The sequence below is a fragment of the Sylvia atricapilla genome, chromosome 1, assembly GCF_009819655.1.
Source record: "Sylvia atricapilla isolate bSylAtr1 chromosome 1, bSylAtr1.pri, whole genome shotgun sequence".
Classification (NCBI taxonomy): domain Eukaryota; kingdom Metazoa; phylum Chordata; class Aves; order Passeriformes; family Sylviidae; genus Sylvia; species Sylvia atricapilla.
The window spans coordinates 45,605,618-45,627,852 of record NC_089140.1 but is presented as its reverse complement, the minus strand read 5'-3'; the positions used below and the strand labels follow the sequence as shown (position 1 = coordinate 45,627,852).

At 38.5% G+C, this 22,235-nt stretch overlaps 1 protein-coding gene across 1 annotated transcript; it reads right to left on the bottom strand.

Annotated features, from left to right (window-relative positions):
- Nucleotides 1-1,985: 1,985 nt before the first annotated feature.
- On the bottom strand, nucleotides 1,986-22,235 carry EXOSC7 (exosome component 7). Its single transcript, XM_066321531.1, has 8 exons — nucleotides 22,142-22,235; nucleotides 20,684-20,785; nucleotides 19,923-20,017; nucleotides 14,963-15,125; nucleotides 10,451-10,521; nucleotides 5,725-5,848; nucleotides 4,618-4,773; nucleotides 1,986-2,121 (listed from the first exon to the last, which is right to left on the bottom strand). Exons 1-8 carry the CDS (start codon nucleotides 22,196-22,198, stop codon nucleotides 2,017-2,019), a joined length of 873 nt encoding a protein of 290 aa, XP_066177628.1. The 5' UTR covers nucleotides 22,199-22,235; the 3' UTR covers nucleotides 1,986-2,016.

The following is a 22,235-nucleotide window of genomic DNA, read 5'->3' as shown; positions in this document are numbered from 1 at the left end:
GGGCAGCTTTTTGGTCTCCAACCACAAATCTGCAATAAAACATTCAGAGAATGGCTGAGGTTCAAGACTTGTAGTCTCATTTATATTAACCCTTTTCTGAAACATTGAACAATATGTGATCAAAAAACCTGCCTGTGATAAGTCTAAAATACTTTAAAGGGTTTTCTCCCTTCACTTTTCTTTCTTTCTGTTTTTACAAGCAGCTTTGCATGGCAAAGAATGGATCACAGCTACTGTAAAGCTGATGTCAGGTTAGCATTTGCCTCACACTGAATAACTCTGCTGAAGTGATAAAAGACAATATTTACACTCATTGTCACTTCTTGGCTCTACTACTGTGAAGCACTATTACAACTTACCTAAACCATTACTTAAGGTACTGAAAAAAAATCCCAACCCTTCAAAATTCAAACCTTGGGTCAATTTTGGGAGAAAACTTTTTTAACAACCTGCCTGCTTGTTACAGCTGTGGCTACACACACCTGAAATACACAGTGCTGTTGCAGTCACCTTGAATAACTATGTGTATGAGTTCTAGCAAAAGGACTATAGAGATTTGGGGATCTTAAGTCCATATACTTTAATATGATCATGATTATTAGTTTGAACTGTAATATGTTCTGTCCTGTATCTACAGCTCTCCTTCCACAAAAACCTTTCTTCCCTTTTCCCCAAGTCAAGAAAATAATCTGATATTACAAAATTGAAACAGTAAATTCGGAAAATGTTGCTTGAGTAAGAGCTAAATAACTCCTGGATTATTGTAGTAACTTCTGCCACAAAGTTTGTTCAAAACTATCCTTAACATTTGCAGATGAAATATCACCTTCTTAAAAATCAACTTCTTCCTTTGACTTTTTCCATCTGTTGTCTCTTCCTATTATGCCAAATAAACACCTCTTACTCTTTGCTGGGCCATCCAGTTGATGTAGGGAGGGAATCCAGTGCTTTCAGCATCTGGTGATGCAACTTGTATCCATGCCTTATCTGTAATCCTCTGCTTTTCCCTGTGAAGGATCATTATTGACAGCCACTATGCTTTTTCAGCTAAATTATCAAACTCTTAAAGATCAACTTCGTTTCCCATTTACCTTGGCCACACCCCTTCTCCTTAGCCACACTGAGATGTTTTGGCCAACTATTGCATCTGTTGGCAAAAGGGATAGGTAGAGCTCTAGGGAGCATATCATGTATCATATCCTGAGTTGGAAGGAGCTCACTGCGATCATCAAAGCCCAACTCCTGGCCCTGTGCAGGACACCAAGAGTCACACCATGTGCCTGAGATTATTGTGCAAACACCCCTCTGTCAGGCTTGGTGCTGTCAACCAATTCCTCAGAGAGTCTGTTCCAGTGCCCAACCACCCTCTGGGTGAGGAATGTTTTCCTGACATCCAACCTAAACCTTCCCAGACACAGCTTCAGGCTGTTCCCTCGAGTCCTGTCACTGGTCACCAAAGAGAATAGTTCATTGCCTGCTCCTCTGCTTCCCCTTGTGAGGTAGTTGTAGACAAATCTTGGTTTAAAATGTGAATTGGGAACTCGGGACCATGTTATATATATATAGTAAAATCTAACCACATTTTATTCAAAGAATAATAAGGTAATTTGAAGGAAGATTTCTACCTAGTGCTGCTCTCATTTGTGCTGCACTGAAGACAACCCCATGTGCATTCTAGAACACAGCAGCTGGTTTACAGAAGTGAAACACATGCAAACAGAATAAGTGGAAAGTACACCAGTCACTCAGGAAAACAGACTTAAGCACTTTCCAGGCAGCAGCATCAACTGCTGCTGCACTTCCTAGGTGCCAGCAGTTACCTGTATGGAAAAACACCTCAAATTTGCTTATTTGCATTTAACTGTAGCTTTCTTTATGCTTAGTGACATTTTGAAAACCACTTAGCCAGGAGAATGACTCTACTAGAACAAAAAAAAAAACCCAACCTTTTCTTTATATACAAACTGGCAAGATTGCAAGATCAATTAAGAACAGTTTTGAACATTTAATAAAAACTCATCCTAGAAATCCAACTTTTGGTCGTGAAGTCCCCAAATTCTCTTCTTCATCCAAAATCTTCTGAAGGGCTATGTGAAGTGACTTGCCTACTCTTTGTCCTGTCTGTAAAGCAAAGAAAGCAAAACAAACCTGAGACATATGCTTAGTTACAGGAAGACAACTCTTACAGAACACTTCCTTTTGACAAATAGTTTCCCTCTGATGATTCATATACACCAGCTGGTATCATAAAATATGCTTTTAATTTAGAAAAATAATGGTGGTGAAAGCTTCATTTTAACTTGATTAAGTTTTGGAAAAACGTACACACAAATGCAGCGCTCTCATTCATCAGAGAAGCATTCCACAGTCATTAATACCAGATCTGCACATCACTGGATCACCCAGGAATACAAAGTAAATTCACATCAGGCACAAGCACACATTCAAATTAGCCAGCACACAGAGCATGCAGCAATATTCTAGCTGCCAGAGGACAGGAGACACCTGACCAGCAAAGCAGCCTACTAATAGAAAGCTCAGTACACTCTTTTGAATGTGCTCAGAATCAGCAGAGGGAATTTAGACTAGTTGAACGCCCTGTCCTGTGGCCAGAGAAGCCCAAAATGCACACTGGCTGCACCACCAAATCACTCTGTGGGCAAATCCTTCATGAGATGTGTAATTCTGTCCTGTCCAAGGAGTGAACAGAATGTTTTCTTTACAGAAATAAACTCCAGCAGTGAAAACCCAACAGGATTAGCTCCAGTGCTGACCTCTACTTATCCCACATGCCCAAGTATGCTGTGCAAGATACAGGGCAGGGAAACTTTCGGCAGTGGTGAAATACAGATCTTGAGTGGTGCCCATTGGAGCTTTCCCAGGGTCTCTCTAAATGACCTGAAATACTGACTGCAAACAGGAATAAAGAGCCCACCCATCCCTAAAGAGCCAAAGGCAGATTATATTAAAATGAGTTTATTGGCTCTTGATCTATGCAGTGAAGCCTAGGCCTGCCATACAGCTGACACAAAACTCTGTTTCACCTCCTGGTGACAATTACTGAAACCATGCACAAACCTGAAAATAAGCTACATTTTTAATTGAAGAGCCAGGTGCCAGAATATGGACAATGGTACCAAAGGAAATTTGGAAAGAGCTTTGATGCAGCAAGGTAGCTGTCAATCCTAGACACCATGAGTCATGCTACATAAATAGGGGGACACAAGAACAAGGACTGTTACAGCTCTGCACTGGACAAAGATCACTGCAGCAGTCCAGAGTCAAGAGGGCTGATACACTTTCTTCTCCTCGAGTGTAGGACAAGATCACTCAGTCCAAGTCAAAGTGAGTGGGAACTGTGCAGAACTTTGCTATTGACCCAACACTGTTTGCCATCTTATTCCTGCTGGCAGCTTCCCAAAGCTTTCCCATGAAACTCCCTTCCTAAGAGATATGTTCTAGAAAATCTGTTCCTCTGTGAGGAAAAACTGAACATCCTCTGACCTGCAGCCCAGTCATTTGGGAATAGAGGTGTCAGACATAGGTTACTCAGCTCCTCCACTGGTCCTTTTGTTTTTCTTGATATCCTAACCAGGATGTTGAGTTTAAGGCAGGATCAAACAGATAATCTCTGACCTTAAAGAAAACAACTTGGGTTTTTCTGTGATCAGCTTTATCTCTCACTCTTGTAGAGGAATTAGAGATAACACCTCCCTACCTAGGTAAGTGGGATAAATGGCATGTTTGAACACAAATAAGAAGCCCACTGGTACCACTGGGACTAGCACTCTGGATTGACATCATGACGCTCTCAAGTGCCATACACCCAGTAATTCCCACTTGAGATCCAGCTGTTATCAAACTTAGCTCTAACTTCAGCATTCTTCACTAGAGGCATGCAGAAATTAGCCCTGTGTCTCTAGGAAACCATCTTGAAGTATCTAATCTTCATTTTGACTTTCAAGTTCAAAACCCATTTCTGTCTCATGCTCAAGGCCAAACCCAGGCATGAGAATTTACACTGGAGAACAGATTTAAGAAGAGCCTGAAGAAGTGTTTGAAATAGATCTTATATGAATGTGGACAATATCCAGATACTAGTATTTTTATGAAGTAGGGGCAGATTGTAACCTCAATAAAGAAGCAAAGAAAAACAACAGTAAAATGAGAACAGTAAGCTCATCACAAAATAAATGGGTTGTGCTAGAACACCATGCACCACCAGTTCCAAACACCATCTCTCCTCTTACAGGGACTTTACCATGTTAGAAGTTTTGCTCTTTCAGTCTTTGAAAGAAACAATAGAAGAGGGAACATGTTCTTTAAAAATACTCTCAAAGTTTCTCAGCTTAAGCTTTATTGTCCTACAGCTGTGAAGTACTTGCCTGAAACAAATGCAAGTACCATACATTTCAGGCATCTAGAAGTTTTAGACAGTGTCCACTCACATTAGAATCTGATTGAAAGAAACTGCCTGTGACCTTTACAAAGTCCCTTGTGCATCAAATCAAAGCACCAAGGCCTCTGCTCTAAAAGCCCTTACTGAAGCTTTCTGTACACCCAAGCTCCAGTACATCCAGTATCATCTGAGACAGTCAACTGCCCAACACTCCTTACCTCCATCATTTCAAAGATACTCTCAGGATCCAGGCTACCTTTCCCCACCTTCTTCATGGAAGTGATGGCACCTTTACTGGTCACTGAAATAAGCAGGCTTGCCAAAGAACAGGCTTCTTCCTGAAGGGTAGCATCCACCACGTGCCTATATCCAATCTGCAAGTTAGTGACAAAACAATGCATCAGTTTGCAGTTCTCAAAGCTCCCCCACTGAGAAATCAAACTGTGAATGGTGGCTTTGTTTCTTATCCACAGCCTCCCATCCTAAAATGATGCGGCCTTTGGAAATAGTCAGAGACTGACTTGATAGAACAGGATTTAAACAGCCTCTGACCCCAAACTATGGGTACATAAACAATGGAGGTGAGATAAGCATGTCACTGTTTCATACTGCTTTCCTTTCTACCATCCTTTCAGATCTATGAAACTCCATATTCACCTTTCCCTGCAACACTAAGTACAGATGCTCCCCTCTGCCCAAAAATTACACATCCAAGAGTCAGCAGAGCCCTCATTTCAGCAATGGCCCCTCTATTATTTATGCAATTTGCTTAAAAGAAATGACAAGGAAACTTTCAGATAACTAAGCCAATCACTAACACTTGCAATGGAAAATGCAGCACCCATAGAATCAACTGTGTTAGCTGTGTGCTATATATGGAAGATAAAAACCTGTTTGAATGAAAAGGGATGGTATTGCACCCATGAAAATGGACTTCTGTCCTCAGCAACAAATTCTCAGCATGTAAGTCCAGGCAGATCACACAACCTCCACTCCTGAACACAGTGACTCTTGTTTGAACATACTGAAATATCTGCTGCTCTGGATCTTAAGGAAGGAGCAGATAAAAAATAGCAACTCCTCTGCATGCAAAAAGATGCATTTTAAGAATGCATCAAGTAGAAACCTACAAGTCAGAAGTGCAAAAAACCCCATTATTCAGTCAAAGTTCTTAATAAGAAGGTCAAAGACAAACAAATATATACACAGTGGACACTGACCACTTCTGTCACTCTAATTTTATGTCTAGGGAAAAACTAATTGGAAGGTGAAATTAACAGAAACTGGAGTCTCTAGGCAGGAAGTCAGAAACTTGTCAGGCTTACTTTGCTTAGTGTGACAATACAGGGCACCTCATCTACGTTGAGTCGAATACAATCATAAGGGTCATCAGACAGCTCAATCTCTTTGGTGCCTTCTTCATCCTCCAGAACACGGACTTTGGGTATTCTGTGGAAACAAAAGGTGCAGAGTCACTGCCAGAACACATAACAAATACAACTGTTATACAGTCACAACTCCAGGAAGTCCCTGTTCTTCTAAATGAGGCAAAATGTTTAGAAGAACAGTATGTATATGTGATCAAAGTATTAACAACTCACTCCCTGAGACTACAAAGAAAACTGTAAGTGGGAAGATATTTAGGATAAGATCATCTTATTTACATCATTCAAACAGTTAAAATTTGAGCTGTTTTTCTCACTATTACACAAGGGGAAATTAGTTTGGAACTTGCACAAATCAGTTCTGAACAATTCTTTGTATGTACAGAAATGCCACAGATGTACAGGAGACAAATTACCAAGACTGAATCCTTTTGTTCTGTGGTTCCCAATCTTGCAGAGAACAGTAAAATTGTCAGGATTTTATCAGTTGCATTGCCTGGCAAAGCTGTGACATCAGTAACAAATACAAGTAGTAAAGCTGTTCAGGAAAGAATAGCACCAACTAAAGACATTTGGAGTGAAGAGAAAAGGTGACATCAGTAAAATCCTTTCTCTAACAAGATGAGAAGATTGGCAAGATACTCTACTGTTCTAAGGACAGATATACAAGCAATATATAACATATCAGGACAAAGCAGTGATGAAAACCCAGGCAGAAATCCAAGAAATGCTTTCTTCTCAGTTGTGAATGATGAGCTCTCTCACAAATGAGATAGACAGGCTCCTTATCAGTTGTGCATAGCCATCTAATGGAAGCTTTATGGGATGATTTAAGGCAGTTTCCTTAGCATAATAAATAAAGTGATTTAAAACAATTTAGTAGAAGATGGTATCTCAAGCTGCCCAGAATGTCAGCATCTTATACCCCCTCATTTATCCAGGTGCCAGCTAGGATGGACTACTGACTGAGAGACTTGACATTACTGGCCAGTAAAACACACACAGAGCTCACTCACACAGAGCTACTCCCTCTTTCACACATTTGCACTTGAAAACAAAATATTTGAAGATGCCCCAAAACAGCTAACTTCAGTAATCACAATCTCGTTTTATTAGTGCTTTTACAGTAGCATTGTGTTTTATAACTAGACTCTGGAGGTTATATTCTTTTATGCCCTCTGTAACAGATTGCTTCCTTTAAAAGAGGAGGACATAGGGACTGATTTAATGAACATTTGCTCCCACCAACACAAAGTGATTTTGATTGATCCTTGGAAGAGTATTTTAGTTATTTGTGGCTAAAAGTCGTAGTGGCGAGTACTTCAAAACAGCTAACCCTGCTCCAGTGAAAACAAATTCCCTACAAGTGCACTGGCCTGAGCCAACCCAAAACTAAGACTTGAAGTAAGCAGAACAATTGTGATGTGCACTCTTTCCAGAAATGAAACTCCAAACGTTTTCCAACTCATTAGAAATGCATCGAAGTCTATTTTCAAGTTAAAAATACTCCATTAGAAGTTGATGGAATAAAGTCACAAGATGACCAACCCTCAAACTACACATGACAGTGGACAACAGTGGACAACACCCTAGTCATGCAAGAGGTGTACGTGCCACAGTGGTGTTTGAAAAGCATATCAAGATTTTAAGAAAATCTGTGAGATTAAGCAATTTTTAACTCCAACCTAAAATAGCTTTGAAACCAGAGCAGTGTTTGGTCTGCAAGAAAAAGTTGCCAGAATTAATACCTGAAAAATGCCTGCAAGGAGCTTTTTTGGCCAAGAACCGATGAGAGAAGTGTAAATTAGAAATACTCCAAAGGCAAAAAGATCAGACACAAGCATCATAGTTGCATAAAAAGGGGGTATATATGGACACAAAAACTATCCAAAGTGAATGTAGCACAAAGCTTTTCCAGAACACTGTAGATTTCCTCTCCCAGCTTGTCAAGATTTATCTTAAGAAATAGCTGTACATGTTTACTTTGCAATTTTTCTTTTTCTATTTTGATTCCTGCAACTAATCAGGGCAGAGATCTGTACAGCAAGACTCAGTCATGTAACAAACAGTTCTCTTTTCTGTGTGTGCAGGTCCAGATTTCACAAATGCAAAAGCAGTCCCACCCTTCCAAGCAGGCCATCATTGTGCCTCAACCACGCTGTGCAGCAAAAACTTCAGTATCTCCAGGGCTGTTGTGTTATAAACTTTGTTGGTTTTGTAACTTGGCTGTTTTCTAGAGACTTGGTTGCAAGCAGGCACATTGCACGGGACTAAGCTTAATGTCCTGACACAGTAGCTAACTGCACATTTTGCAGTATCTACTTCCATCATTAATAAATTCATCCTTAAACATCTGGGAGACATGGGTAAGAAGAAAGTCTGGTATCTTCTATTGTGCATATGATCTTGATTGTAGATTTTAGAACTTGATGAACAATACAAAACTGCGAGGAGCAAATAAATATTCCCCCTAAACCAGTTCCATTGTCATGGTTCCATGCCTGAAGGGGAGAGAACAAGTCAGGTCAGGCATTCAAAGGATTTAAATCCTGTTAGTCTTGTGCAAAATTCTTCAAGTGGTGATGTTGGATTTACTTAGCTCTAAAGCAAGATGTGTCCACAGATATTACAAAAATGCTTAGAGCAAGATTTTAAATTGAAGCTGAAGTTTTCAAATGCCTATCTGAATATCTAAAATTTTGTAGCTTCAAAGAAACAACAGCAGCTTTAGCTCTCTGCTCTTTGTTCCAATCCTCTAGTCAAGGCTGGCAAAGATCTGAAAACATTTAGAACAAAGACGTGGTTGTAAACAGAGTAGGGAAAGCAAGTAAGAGTCAAAGAGGGACACATGTCAAACACACTTCAGAGCACTTAATCTGAAGCAATCTTCAAACTGACATCTTGTCTTGTTTGGAGAATAATATTTTACGGAGAACAGGCAGCTACTCTTAAACAATCTTGTGTCAATCCAAAGAAAACCCAGTAGCTACAAAGGGAAAGGTAGAGGAATAGCGAATGAGGACAATGGGTTTTCACTTTCAATTTCACCTTTTGACTTTCTTAGCTTCTATGAAATGTGCTATACTAGCATTCCCTGCTCAAATGAATAAGAAAGGGTTTTTAAAGGTAAAAAATGAACAGGCTGTGTCATACTGTGCCACATTTCGAAATGATACTCAACTTCGACAAGATGTTTGTCCGTAGTTTAAAGATTATATAAAAGACACAGTTGTCAGAGGAATAAAAATAACTAAGAAACATTAAAATAATTACACCCTCCATCATGTTGTCCATGTTCCCAGAGAAATAGACTTTCTTTTATTCACTTATTTAATTCATTACTTTTTATATGACCGTCTCTCTTTATTCTGGTTCAAGTAAGAAAAAAGACCTAGTTATCTTATAAATAAAGTATGAGCTGTAGATCTGCAAAACAACTCACATGGTAGCAACTGTTTTAACTATATGACTTTTGCATCCTGGCAACTCACACACAGAAATACAGGCATTTCCTCTTTTTACTATGCTGCCAACTCCTTTGTGAGCCATTACATTTCTAAAAGTATTTCTTAATGTCATAAAACCAATCTACTGTTAAAAGTTACTGCTGAGAACTTGATTAACATGAGAAATTTCTCAGTAGCATATACAACTCCTGGTATCAGATGGATTCTCCCCTTATCCCTTTTAAAGTGTTTATAACCTGACATACTGCCTGTCTTCAAAAGCATATTTTCCTCTTCTTTTTGCATGTACTTTTCCAGATCTAGTAGTGTGCCTTGATTCCCTGTAAATAAGCCAGAACTACACTAGTGACTTTAGCAGATCTCTAATTTAATGCTGAAGAACAATTTGAGATCCACTTTTAAAACATTTATGCTTGTAGGAGTTTAGGTTTTGCACCTCTACCAGCTATTTTTGCCAAGTAAGTTTTTTAGCAAAGCTATTCGCTAGGTTGTTTTTCTCAAGGGTGATACAAAACTCTGTACTCCTTTTCACCTATGGATAAAGACAAAAAACAGTAGAAAAAATAGTAGTGAATCTTATTAAAAACAAACACAGAAGACTTGTATCATTCATTCTACTAGATTTTACTTTTTCATTCTTTGAATTAAAGTGCATGGGGCAAAGTTCTTTTGAAAACACATCATCTCCCTTTCCCTACAATCTCTCACTATCACATTTTTCCTCTTGGTTTTAGAAAGAACTGTAGGCTGACAGTTAATGAGAACAAAATCAAAAGTGGAAAATCAAGGCTAGTTACAAATCAGTAGTCATACCAACAGAGGGTTTCTTATTCAGGAGCATCACAGATCAGTAAATACTTATTTCAAACACACAAGGCATCAACACCAAGGCCTCCAAATACTTGCTACAAACCCACATGGTGAAGACTATTTTTTCTGGATCTAGCTACAACAGAAGTTATATTGTGAGCGTGATTGTGCATAACAGGCAATATGACACTTGATTATTAGAAACGGAATTAAAGCAACATTAGTTCATGTTACTTGCATGCAAATGACTGGCTTGTATCTGAATGCAAGCTGTCTGGGGTACTTCATATTTAAATAATCAAGCATTAAAAATGCTTTGCTCACAGAGAGTACCTCTCTTCCACTTCCCATACTACTTCCACCCACATGAAATGAGATCTGTGCTTTACCTTGTGTTAAAGAGAGCTGCCTTCACTGCAACAGAGATAGCATCGAAGATGTTCCCACCACATTCCAATAACTGGGGAAGAAAAGAAGAATCTCTTTAAAAGAAAACCAGGCTAGGGCCTTTAAATGAAGTCTTTATTTTATTTAAACCTACTTGAAAAGGAAGAAAATTAATTACCAGAACAGGTTTTTAAAAAACAAAGTTGTCTTTAAAGCCTAACTATGAAAAGAAACAGATAGGAAATTAAGATTTCAGCTAACTGTATTATACATGCAAAATAGAAGAGCTAATGCACTTCATAATAAAATTAATGATAAAATTTAATAATAGAAGCTGAAATGAAACCACCAGTGTTCTTAATCTTCTTGTGCTAAAGTTCTGAACTAGACTATGACCAGAATACCCTTTATAAACTCATCACATTAATTCTTTAGTGTTACATTAAGCAAATCAATTTTCTATATTTCATTTCCAAGAGGAGCCTTTTTTAAAATATCAGCTGGACAAAACCAACTGGGAGAACTGCTTTCACAGAAGAAACACACTATCATTGAGAACATGGTATGGGAAGCTAGTTATATAAGGTGCAGTTATGAAGGCACATCATGATTTATTCTCTTTATGGGAGTCATCGGCAGGTTTGTCTCATAGCCGAAAGTGATCTAAGGAGAGCCTGATGTCAAAGTCTTCTTCAAATGAGTGTTATCAACAAGCGAAGTGTGTGGAGAGGGAGCTCAACTTCTTCCCTTGAATATCGGCAGTCACAGGGAAAAGGAGCATTGCATACAAGGAAAAAAGAGAGGGCTCTCAAAACCACTAATACTTTCTGCAGGCTGCCAGACAAGTCCGAGACATGTCTGTCCATAGCCTACTGTCACTTCTCTGACAAGCTCAGCTCTCAGCTGCCAGTACCATTTCCTGAGAACACACACACAGAGAGCAGGCACTTGGAACTGCTTCAGCAAGAACATATGGATGCTTCTCCGTGACATCAATCTACGCTGTATGATGAGAACAAAACACGTTCTGCAATCCTGATTGCATTGATTGTTATTCAAAAGTAATTTAAAAATGAGATAAACTCCTGCACAGGGAGCAAATAATGAATGAGATATTCTGTAAAGACAGTTACTTTTTATGGAGACAGACTGAATAGTGCAAAAAGAATAACAAAAAGTTGGGATAGAAAGCTAAATATTAAGGTGATCAGATTATTTCTTTGCAAGCAGCTGCTGGATACAGAAAGGTTAACCTGCCCCTTTCAGTCATTATTGGACTTTACTCAATAACACAATCTGCCCCACAATATCTTTGTTATTAAAACACAGTAATGGGATGTGTCTGCACTGTTTCTAGGCTTGTGCTCAGGCTGCTGTTCTAAAGCCTTACCTGTACTACAGCGGCTCCTAGAGGCAAGGAACACTGCCTGCAGAGCATGGTGCAGCAATTCCTCCACAAGGAAACTGATCCTTTTCTCAACTGTAGCACCTTGTACTGACATCTCCGCATTTATTTAGTTATTTTTAGGACTAAGAAAGTCTGCACAACTGCGAGTTATGGGAAGGAGAGGGGTCTTCTCTGCTTTTAATTTACTGGTATGCAAATGAAAAAGTTACAGGAAAGAAAAGGTAACACATTGTAGACCACACCTTATTCAGAGAAGCTTTTCCTCCAAAAGTAGAGATTCCTAACTACTTTTTAATCAGACTGGGGGAGGAGTGGGGGGGAAATAGAAAACATAAGGAAATCCTGGAAAGTGCTCAGTAGTGAACTGCAAAAATTTCAAGAGAACCCAATGCACCCTGTGCTCCTAACACACTATCAACTGTGACTGGTTATGGAATGATAAAAGATTGCACACTTTGATTCTCCTTGCTTAGCCCAGCAGGCTGCTGGGGCAAAATATGGGGAGAAGACTATACATATATATCAAAACCCAATCAAAAATGCCTAAAAGCTTATTTCTGACATCAATGGGTTGCTTAGAAAAGGAAAGAAATTGAGGGAAACACAGAGAGGGTGAGAAAAGGCCTTTGTGGTACTCCACATTGATAAGCTACTATTTGGAAGTGGAATGCCTTCCATTACTAAGAAAGAAAGCATATACTCTGAAAGGTCAAGGTATATATTCTTGACCTTTGACACATGTCTCAGTTTGTCTGTAAGTATGCATTTTTGTGGTATGCAGGATTGAAGTTATTTTTTTCCAGTCTGACTGTAGAGAATTACAGCAAGTCCCAAGTATACACTGATCACTAGAAAATATTTGAAAGATGTTTTTAATTGATAAAGCTGCATGACTGCAAAACACACTATTTTGAAGTTGCATGTGTCGAATTTTGTTCACACATAGGAGCTGAACATGTATGCTTCAATCAAAGTGCACATAGCTAAATTGTGTAGCAGTGGAGTATTTCCAGGCTCATAACAGTCTTTATGGATCTTTGTCTTTTGGAATGAGAGACTTCCAGACAAGTACCTTCACAGCTGACCACAAGGTACCAGTATTTTCAGCCTTGTGACAGATTTAAGGTTTATTTTCAGTACAATCTGACTATGCAACACAAACACAAATGTAAACAATTTCCAGGAATTCTGAAGGAAACTATCACCCAAAGGACTCTCTGTGGGTGTTGTTTTTATACTCAGAATCTGTCTCCCTCAAATGACGAATAATATGAGTTGCTCCTTACATTAGCTCAAGTGCCATCCTTGCACTACACCCTATAAAAAGTAGAATTCTCTAGGAATGATTCAGGAACAGCAGCTTCAGGAAAACCTGTAGGTGTCAAGCACCTACATTAGGTATACACTATCACAAATAATATACATGTCTACTAGAAAAGGAAACATTACAAATATGTCAAAAATGTGAAAATACAGAGGCCTGAGGTGGAAAAAAAAAAGGTGGGGGTGGAACAGAGTAAGAGCGAAATGTTAACAGTATCTTGTTGTAAGGGTACCAACAGTTCTTCAATGGCTCATACACGAAATCCCTGCAGAATATAACATTAAAAAGACTCATCAAGTTTAGAGTCATAATTATGAATCTGCAACAGATTCTTTATTGGCACTGTAAAAAGAGCTAAATGTAAAATTCCTCACGTAACATAAGCCCTGATGTTCATAATTCTGATACAAATAGTAGCTTGAAAACATGGAGGCTGTTTTTCTCTGTAATGGTAGACACTCAACAAACCTGTCCAGGAAGAATCAGGTTGTATCTCAAACAAAAGCTAAACAGATTAGTGTGTATATATATATAGATATGTGTGTGTATATATATACACACACACACAGAGACAGACCCCTTTATGTAAGTCTTTGTTTATGCAGTGCCTATGTAATGTTAAGCAGCATGTTGCTTAAATAAGCACAGCATTTAATATTCTGTAGCTCTGCTTGTAATTACCCAGTAACTAAAAGCCCCAGTGTGATTTCTCAGAACTAACACTTCATTCTCCATTAAGCCACGCCAAGCTGCAACAAGCCAGTGACTGGGGCTGTTAAAGCACTCAGCAGAGGGGCACACTCCATCATTTTGGAGCTGAACTGTCATACCATATCTACTATAATTAGGCTAATGCTACTGCTTTTTAAATACCTAGTGAACTAATTTTCACATTTATTTAGGTCTTAGACTAAATGTTCCTGTTTTGTTCAACAAAACCCTGTATTTAATTTTCTGGCCATACAAGCTTAACATTTTGCATATTATTTCACAGACCTTAATGGATTGCTGTAAGATCCCTTAACATATTTTCACTTCCAAATCTGACAAACAGAAACTCAATTTTGGACCAATAAGAATTGGAAATAAAGTTCAGGAGAGTCTGACTTGCAGACTTCTATTGAAATTCCCATGACAGAGTGCTTCAAATGCAGCATATTTTGGAAATTGAGTTGCTTCATGCATCAGATTTGTACACATAAAATTCACTTTCCATTACTGTCATGGGAACAAATATTCAGTTTATCTTCTACGTTTAATACATGTATACAATTTTCATCAAAAAAGCACCTAGGCTAAACTTAGCTTTTGCCAAAAAAGTTTCTATTTTACTTTAGTGAATTAGTAGTGATAAGAGTACAAAGAACCAGACAGAGGGACAGTTCTGTTAGGGCTAACATTCACCCATGATAACTTATATTCACTTGAACAATATATTTGCTGTTACATCTATCTTGGAAGAGACATTTATCCTTCTTTAGTGGCAGTTTCCTTGTCAGTATAAGAGCACTGATTTTTATCTGAGACAGATTCGGAGTACTCAATGTTTCATTAGTTCTGCAGTGGAACAGCAGCATCGAGAAGAGTAGAAAAAGAGCAAGCTGAAATTAGGGATTAACTACTATAAGTAGATTCACAAGACAACTGCCATCCATTCTGTGATACATTACATCACGTTATGAGAAGCTTTGTTTTTTAATAAGAAAATACAGAAGGTTACACTAAGTCAGTGTCTGCCTTAGAAACATTTTGCTGAATCTTAGTTTTCATTTCTGTACTTACCAATACATCCACATAGAGAACCCAGCAGTGCTCTTTGGGATTAATACAAAGGGACTTCAAGTCTACACTGTTCTCACAGCTGAATACTCTGTACAGTGTATTTGCTATATCAGTGCCAAGCTCCTCTCCTCCCCGGCCTTCCAACTCAGGAGAATTTGAAGAACTAGATAAAGAAAGAAAAGAATACTTTTACCTCTGAAGCAGCAAATACCCAAAGAGTATTTCTTAAATATAAAGCTTTAGAACTATCTAAGGATTTATTTGTACAAGAATAAGCATCCTATCTGAAAAGGAATTATTTCCATTTTGCATAAGAGAAGGTTTTGATGCAGATAATATACTGACATTTTGTTACAAATACTAATACCAACTAAATCCCACTACTATCTTCAGTTCCCCAGTTATAATCAAAGTAAAATTTCATAAATTCTCTCAGACATTATTTCTTAAGTACTGTCACTTTCTATCACTCCAACTCTTTAAAAAAAAAAAAAAAAAAGTGGAACATCTGTACTAAGTTCACAACAGCTACCAAGACAGCCTAGTAAGAGCTGAATGTTAAATTATTAAGACAGTGACTAAGAAGAGAAAGATATAATGATCTGACAAGTAGAATACTAATTTCTTATAGGTAATGTGACTGCCTGACCTTAATTGGTAATTTCTTTACTGAGTGTATTGTCTGCTAGCAAGCCCTTTAAAGAAAGCATGTCATTACCCTCCACAGCTTATGGAGAACTGCAACTAAATGTCATCTTTTCATGAAGGGAACTGACTAAGTGTGTGGTCTTCACTTCCCTGATTCCAATGTAAAGAAGTCTTTATAAGCAGTAGTGCAAGAAAGTCCTTAGGTGCTGGGGCCTGGTACACAGCTAAGAAACTTCTAACAATAAAAAAAAAAAAAAACCAAAACCAGGTCTACCAACAAAACCCAAAAGCAAAACTAAAACCAAACCAACCAACCAAATAAATAAAATAATAATAATAAAAAAAGAACAAAAACCCCACTCCAAAACCCAACCATGACCAAAAAAACCCCAACAAAAACCTGAACAAACAAAAGCCAAACCAAACTAACCAAATGAAAACCACCCCTACCAAACAAAAATGCCTTGCCTCCAAAGAACAATAAAATAGAGCAGAAATGTCCAGAGATGCATATACAGCAAAATAATGAGCAAAGACTGCAAATCCAGCCTCTGGTTTATAGAGAGGGCAAGAATATTCCTAAGCAGTGGACCTGCAGCAGCATCGCAAATCTTGTTTTAAAATAAACCCGTCAGACCTCCACCAAATTAATTTCTCATTAGAGAACATATCAAAAGAAGTGGTTATACAGAAGTAGTTTTGGTGTGCTCAAAATCTATAATGGCCATGCCTCCATATTCTCCTGGTAGGACACCTTGCAGGGCAAATTGCTCATGAATGTTCTGTGTCTACATAATGATACATTAGCACACCAGGTATACAAAAAAAGCGCAGAAAATTAAGTTTTGGAATATAATTCCTTCACTTTTAAAAAAACCACAACTAAACAACTAAAAATTCACACTAGCAAGGTGTGTTGAAAGAGCTGTGCCAACAATACTGCACAATCTATATGTTTACAAATCATTATCTACTATTATCTTTATTTCACAGTAATTCTCCCAACTTGTTGTTCTGCAGAGTTGATGAAAACTCAGAATGCCAGGAAGACCTACTGGGTTTTATAGATGTTATTTGCTGCTACTAAAAACAGACAGCAGTATACTTGTTTAAAAATACAAAGAAACATTACTGCCAATTAAGCACTGATCTGCGCTTGCAAACTACATCTGCCATGTGAATAAGCACTTCAAGTGTGACACACAATATTATTCAGGCTTTTTAGACACCAGTTTCATGAGACAGGATCTTACCTAAGTATAACTCAGTGCTGAGTCAAGTCTTCAGGTTGTGTTAAACAAGCACTTACCCATGAAAGCAGCTTCTATGCAAGTTAACAAGATCATTCTGTTAAAGTCATACTTATGCAAGCATTGTGATCCCTATGGCAAGTGGCAAACTACAATCTATGCCTCATTATTATTTCTAAACACAGAGTTTTATCAAATGTCATATTTTTGATTACAAATGGACACTTTCTTTGACAGTGAGTAGAAAGAACCCTAGACTCAATTGGAGTATCACTGTACATTTCACTGCATCTCAATTCCGTTATTATTTTAACGCTTCATTTCCTTGCAATCAAAGTGAAATAAAGAAGTAAAGTTAACAGGATGTTATTATAACTGTTTGGTAAATACTGCCACCTAATGCCTACAGACTATTGCAGTGACTTATACTGGGCAAAATTTGGAAACGGGATGTCTTAACACACTAGAAAATGATGAAAGACTTGGCTTATGGAGAATAGAAAGAACTCAGCAGTGGTACAGAATTTCTACACCCAAGCAGCATGTAACTTTCAAGCCTATCAAAATTATTTCAGTGTCACATAGCCTAGAAATCAAAGATTCCTCCTAAAGCATAATGACACTTCTACCACAGATCTCTGCTGAATTTCAAAACTCTTCCTGTTGCCAGTCAAAATCTTTCTGATGCAACAGTTAAACATTTCCCAACTACTGCTCAGGTCATTAATATACTGTAATCTACAGATGGTCAGATCTGGACAAATATATTCCTTGCTTCCCTAATTCCACAAACAAAATCTGATGCATTCAAGGAACTCAGATGTCTGCTTTACTTGTTGTTTCTATTTCTCACAGTTTGAAAGTGATAAATCAGATCAGCCACAAAACTCAAATTTGAGAAAAGCAGACGTAGCAGTCTTCCAACATCAAGGGCCAGGATGAATGCCTTCTCAAGTGATGATAGGCAGTAAGAATACCACACAGGACATAGACTTGTTTTATAATAATTAATTTCTAGGATCACAAATCAGTGTCCCAAAAAACATCTCTTCCAGAGACTCACATTAAAATCTGTCTCAAAATGGGACTAAGTGTGCTCCTCAGATTTCATGTAAAGGACTCAGAACAGAATAAAGAGAAACAGAAGTTTGGAGCAGAGAATTATACACCTGATACAACAAATTATTATTTTCATTAGTAAAGTAAACCACAAAAGTTTCAGAAAATAAGCATTTTAAGGTAGTAATCACTGCAGTCTGAGTTTTTATTATTAGCTTCAACAATATAAAAGCCAAACAGAACACACAGGAACTTCAGCAGAAGATTCAAGGTATCCAATTATGCTCAGTTACTACCACCCAGTGGCAGTCTAGAAAAGCATCAGGGTACTGACAGCAGCTTGACAGAGAACAAGCTGCCCCCACTTCACTTTTTGTCTTTTGCATCTCTCTGGAAGTTAAAGGACACCTTTCCCCATGCCACAAGCATGTGAAAAGTGACTACACTCCTCTGAAGTTCAGGCCCTTGGATTGTGTTGTCACAGAAATGAAAGATTACGTATTTCCTGAACTGACTAGATCCAACTCTCACAATATTGATGCACATCTCCCTCCCATCCCATGAAGCAGAGATTAACAGAAAATACAACCTAACATCAATCTAATAAGTTGAAGTTTTTCTAATATTTATTTACACACACAGAATTGCCACATGTCCACAGACCAATTTTTTAGGAAGGAAATATCTCTGCTGTCAGTAGACTTTCTTCATATGGAGATAACCAGAAAAAAAATCCAAAACAATAAACATGTATCATTTAAGACACTTTATACATGAGTTCTAACAGCAGGACAACATTCAAGACCATATTCCCATCTGATATTTTTAAAGAGCAATTGTAAACAAACCATCAATTCACAGGTGAGCATTTTCCTTTAAAGCTTAAGTTTCCAAAGTACTAAAACGTACTGATGTACAGAGACAGTCTTAGATAAGGCTGATAATGTGACAGATCAATGTTAAGGCAGACACAAACAATTAGGCCAGAAAGATTATCAGATATACATTTAGTAGCTCTCATACCTTAGCTTTAACAATGGTATATTGGTTTAATGTCAGAGTAGCACCTTTTTTTTTGGTTTGTTTTTAATAAAAATGAAAAGATGTCACATGCAAAGCAGCCAAACTGACAATGCCAAGGCTTTTATGAGAGGTCACTAAAGCAATTTAAATCATAAAGAACAGTTCTGGGTAAATCTGAAAGACAGGGATAGTGTAGTCTCAGGCTGCAGACAGTCTAGACTTAACACTGACATGTCACTGTGCTCTCTCAGAGCAACCTGAAAACAAGAGTTCCCAGTTTTCTTCTAGCTTCTTCCATAATTCAAACACTATGAAGACTGTAAGGATAAACAACAGTCCATTTGTAGCAAAATGCAAGAAATCTGATAAAAACAAACACCCTTTTACTTAATGAAAGATGGATTCACTGATAAATATGTAACTAAAATTTCGAATCAGCGTTTGCATCTGAAGTTTAAACTGGGGTTTTTCTTTTTTTAAACAAAAGAAGTTTTGTACTAAACACACTTCAAACTTTTTACCACTGTTTTCACAGACAAGCAAACCATTAAGTACAATTAAAATACAGTCTGTATTGGTCAATTCTTTTCTTCCAATTTACTTTTTTGAAAGAGATTTTCTCTATTTTATCATGGTAAAAACAACAGCTGACATTTTAGTCATGAAGTCCAGTTCCAAGCATGTGTACTTGAACCACTACTCTTTTCCAGCTGCAGTGATGCTATGCAATTTGGGATTGTTTAACTTAACATGTTTTCATTCTTTAACTCCTGCTTCTTTTGGGTTTGAAGGACCAGCAGAAAATTTCTCAACATTCATTGCTGCTGAAACGGTAAAATAACTTGTTTCTATTCCTCAAACACCTAGAGGAGGTTAGTGGAATAAAGGCATAAATTTCTGAACAATGGCAAGACGTGATTAGTCATTTATTCCAAATAAATAAATACTAGATCTATTTCATTCTTTTCTAGTATACTAACCAGTCAACAAAAAATTCCAGGTAACCTTCATCTGGTTTCTCCAACTTCGGTGTCCCCATTTCAGCTTTTATGCCTACCAAGATATCGGTTTCTCCCTATTAAAACAAAAACATAATCATACAATTGGAACTGTAATTACAAAACTATTTATTTGTCTATGGTAAGCTGACATTTCTATCTTTCAATTATAGGATAATTCTATCAGAGTGAACATAAACCCCCTTTTTTTAAAAAAAAAAGGCTTTAGAAGGACAATATTAAGTGTAAAAAGATTCTTCAAACAATTACCATGCATATCACCTTTCTCTAGGTTAAAGAGACACTCCTAATATCCAAGATTACTTCTGTCATTTTGGTTATGTAAACAGCTCTTTCTGCAGCTCATTCTTAATAATGGTGCATAGTACATTTATTTTCTTCACAGTCAATACGTCAGAAGTAGTTCTGCTTCATTTTAAAGGAACGGAAATTTTTGGCTCCCCCCAGGAACTAGGCACAACAGCAACTTCAGCTTTCAAGATTAAATGTTAGATTAGTTCAGACCAAAGGCTGTCCAGGCACTTTACAGTAAATCCAGATCACATCAGCCTGAACTATTTATATATCCTGTCATTATTTCCATATCCTATGGTTTCAGTTACTGCTGTACACACACATGTTATTACACACACAAACCCATCTACAAACACCATCAGCTTAACTAGTCACATGAACAAGCAATTTCATCAGCAAGGTACTCAATCCCTAAGAAATTTACCTACCAGCTTCACTCTTGCAGATCCACTTGTGTTTGATACAACCTCTGTTTCTACTTCTGCACATCTGTAGTCTTCACAGCCTCGACCATCTACACGAAGGTCTTCCTAAGTATGACAGCCAAGATATTGCACTTAAGGGAATCGGTAACGCGAAGTAAAAACAAAACAAGCAAACAAAAAAACCCTGCCACACACCAAGAACTCTGTAACTTTAAACTTTCCTTCTATACCAAATGCAGCAGTGAAGAGGATATAAAAGCAATAGCCTGCAGTTTCACCATGGAATACAAAAGAACCAACTGTACTTTATCATTTATATCTCATTTATGTACAGCTTGCAACAAGCAATCTGCAGGCAGACATGAATTGCACCAAGTCCCTCTAATTCCCAAAAGAAAGCTTCAGATTTCAGAACTGTAAAGGTCATGGCTTTAAATGGTACTTTACCTAACACAACCCAGCTCTTTCCTGGGATAGGCAAGTTCTGTACTTATACATCAGTAATTAGGACCCCAGCAGACAAAAATAATATACCAGCCTTCCAAATGCTTTCATCCATTTGTATTCCACAAACAGGTATTATGCATCCTCTGATACTATACAGCTCATTCCTATAAAAATAGGTTGTTTTCCAGTAAACTTCTGTAAGAATACAGCTCTTTTGTCTTTGGACCTTCTCCTCAGACACGCTTCACTCTTCCTTCCTCCACTCATGTTCCTGCACTAAGTTACAGGCTAAAACTCTATCCAATGGCAATAACTTGAGGAAGAGCCAGGGAAGAGCAAGGAAAGAGGAGCAAATGGGGACAGAAGAAGGCTATTAAGCTCTTCGAGAGCATCCAAAGGAGGGCAATGAAGATGTTGAAGGGCCTTGAGGGGAAGTCGTTTTAGGAGATGCTGAGGTCACTTGGTCTGTTCAGCCTGGAAGAGACTAAGGGGAGACTCTGCAGTTAAAACTTCCTCATGAGAGGAAGAGAAGGGGCAGGTACTGATTTCTTCTCTCTGGTGACGAGTGACACGACACAAGGGAATGGCCTGAAGTTGCATCAGGAGAGGCTTAGGATGGACATCGGGAAAAGTTTTTCACCCAGATGGTGTTCGAGCACTGAACAGGCTCCCCAGGGAAGTGGTCACAGCGCCGAGCCTGACAGAATTCAAGAGGCATTTGGGCAATGCTCCCAGGCACATGGTGTGATTCTTGGGGTGCCCTGTACAGGGCCAGGAGTTGGACTTCGATGACCCTTGCGGGTTCTTCCTTCCAACTCAGCATACTGCGTGATTCTGTGAAAACAAATCCACGTCCCGCTCTCAGCCTGCTTCCCGTTCCGATGCTCGGTGCGCTCTGATGATCACTACTCCAGAGGTTCGCCACCCGACACAATGCTGGAGCGCTCCCTCCTTCCTTCCTTCCTCCTCCCCAGCCCAACCCGCTCCCTGCCGCCCGGCGCCCGCCCGCGGTACCTGGACGCCGTGCACGATGTAAAGCTTCTCCGCCTCGCTCAGCACCACGGACGCCATTCCCGCCGCCTCCCGCCCGCAGCTGCGCAGTGCCGCG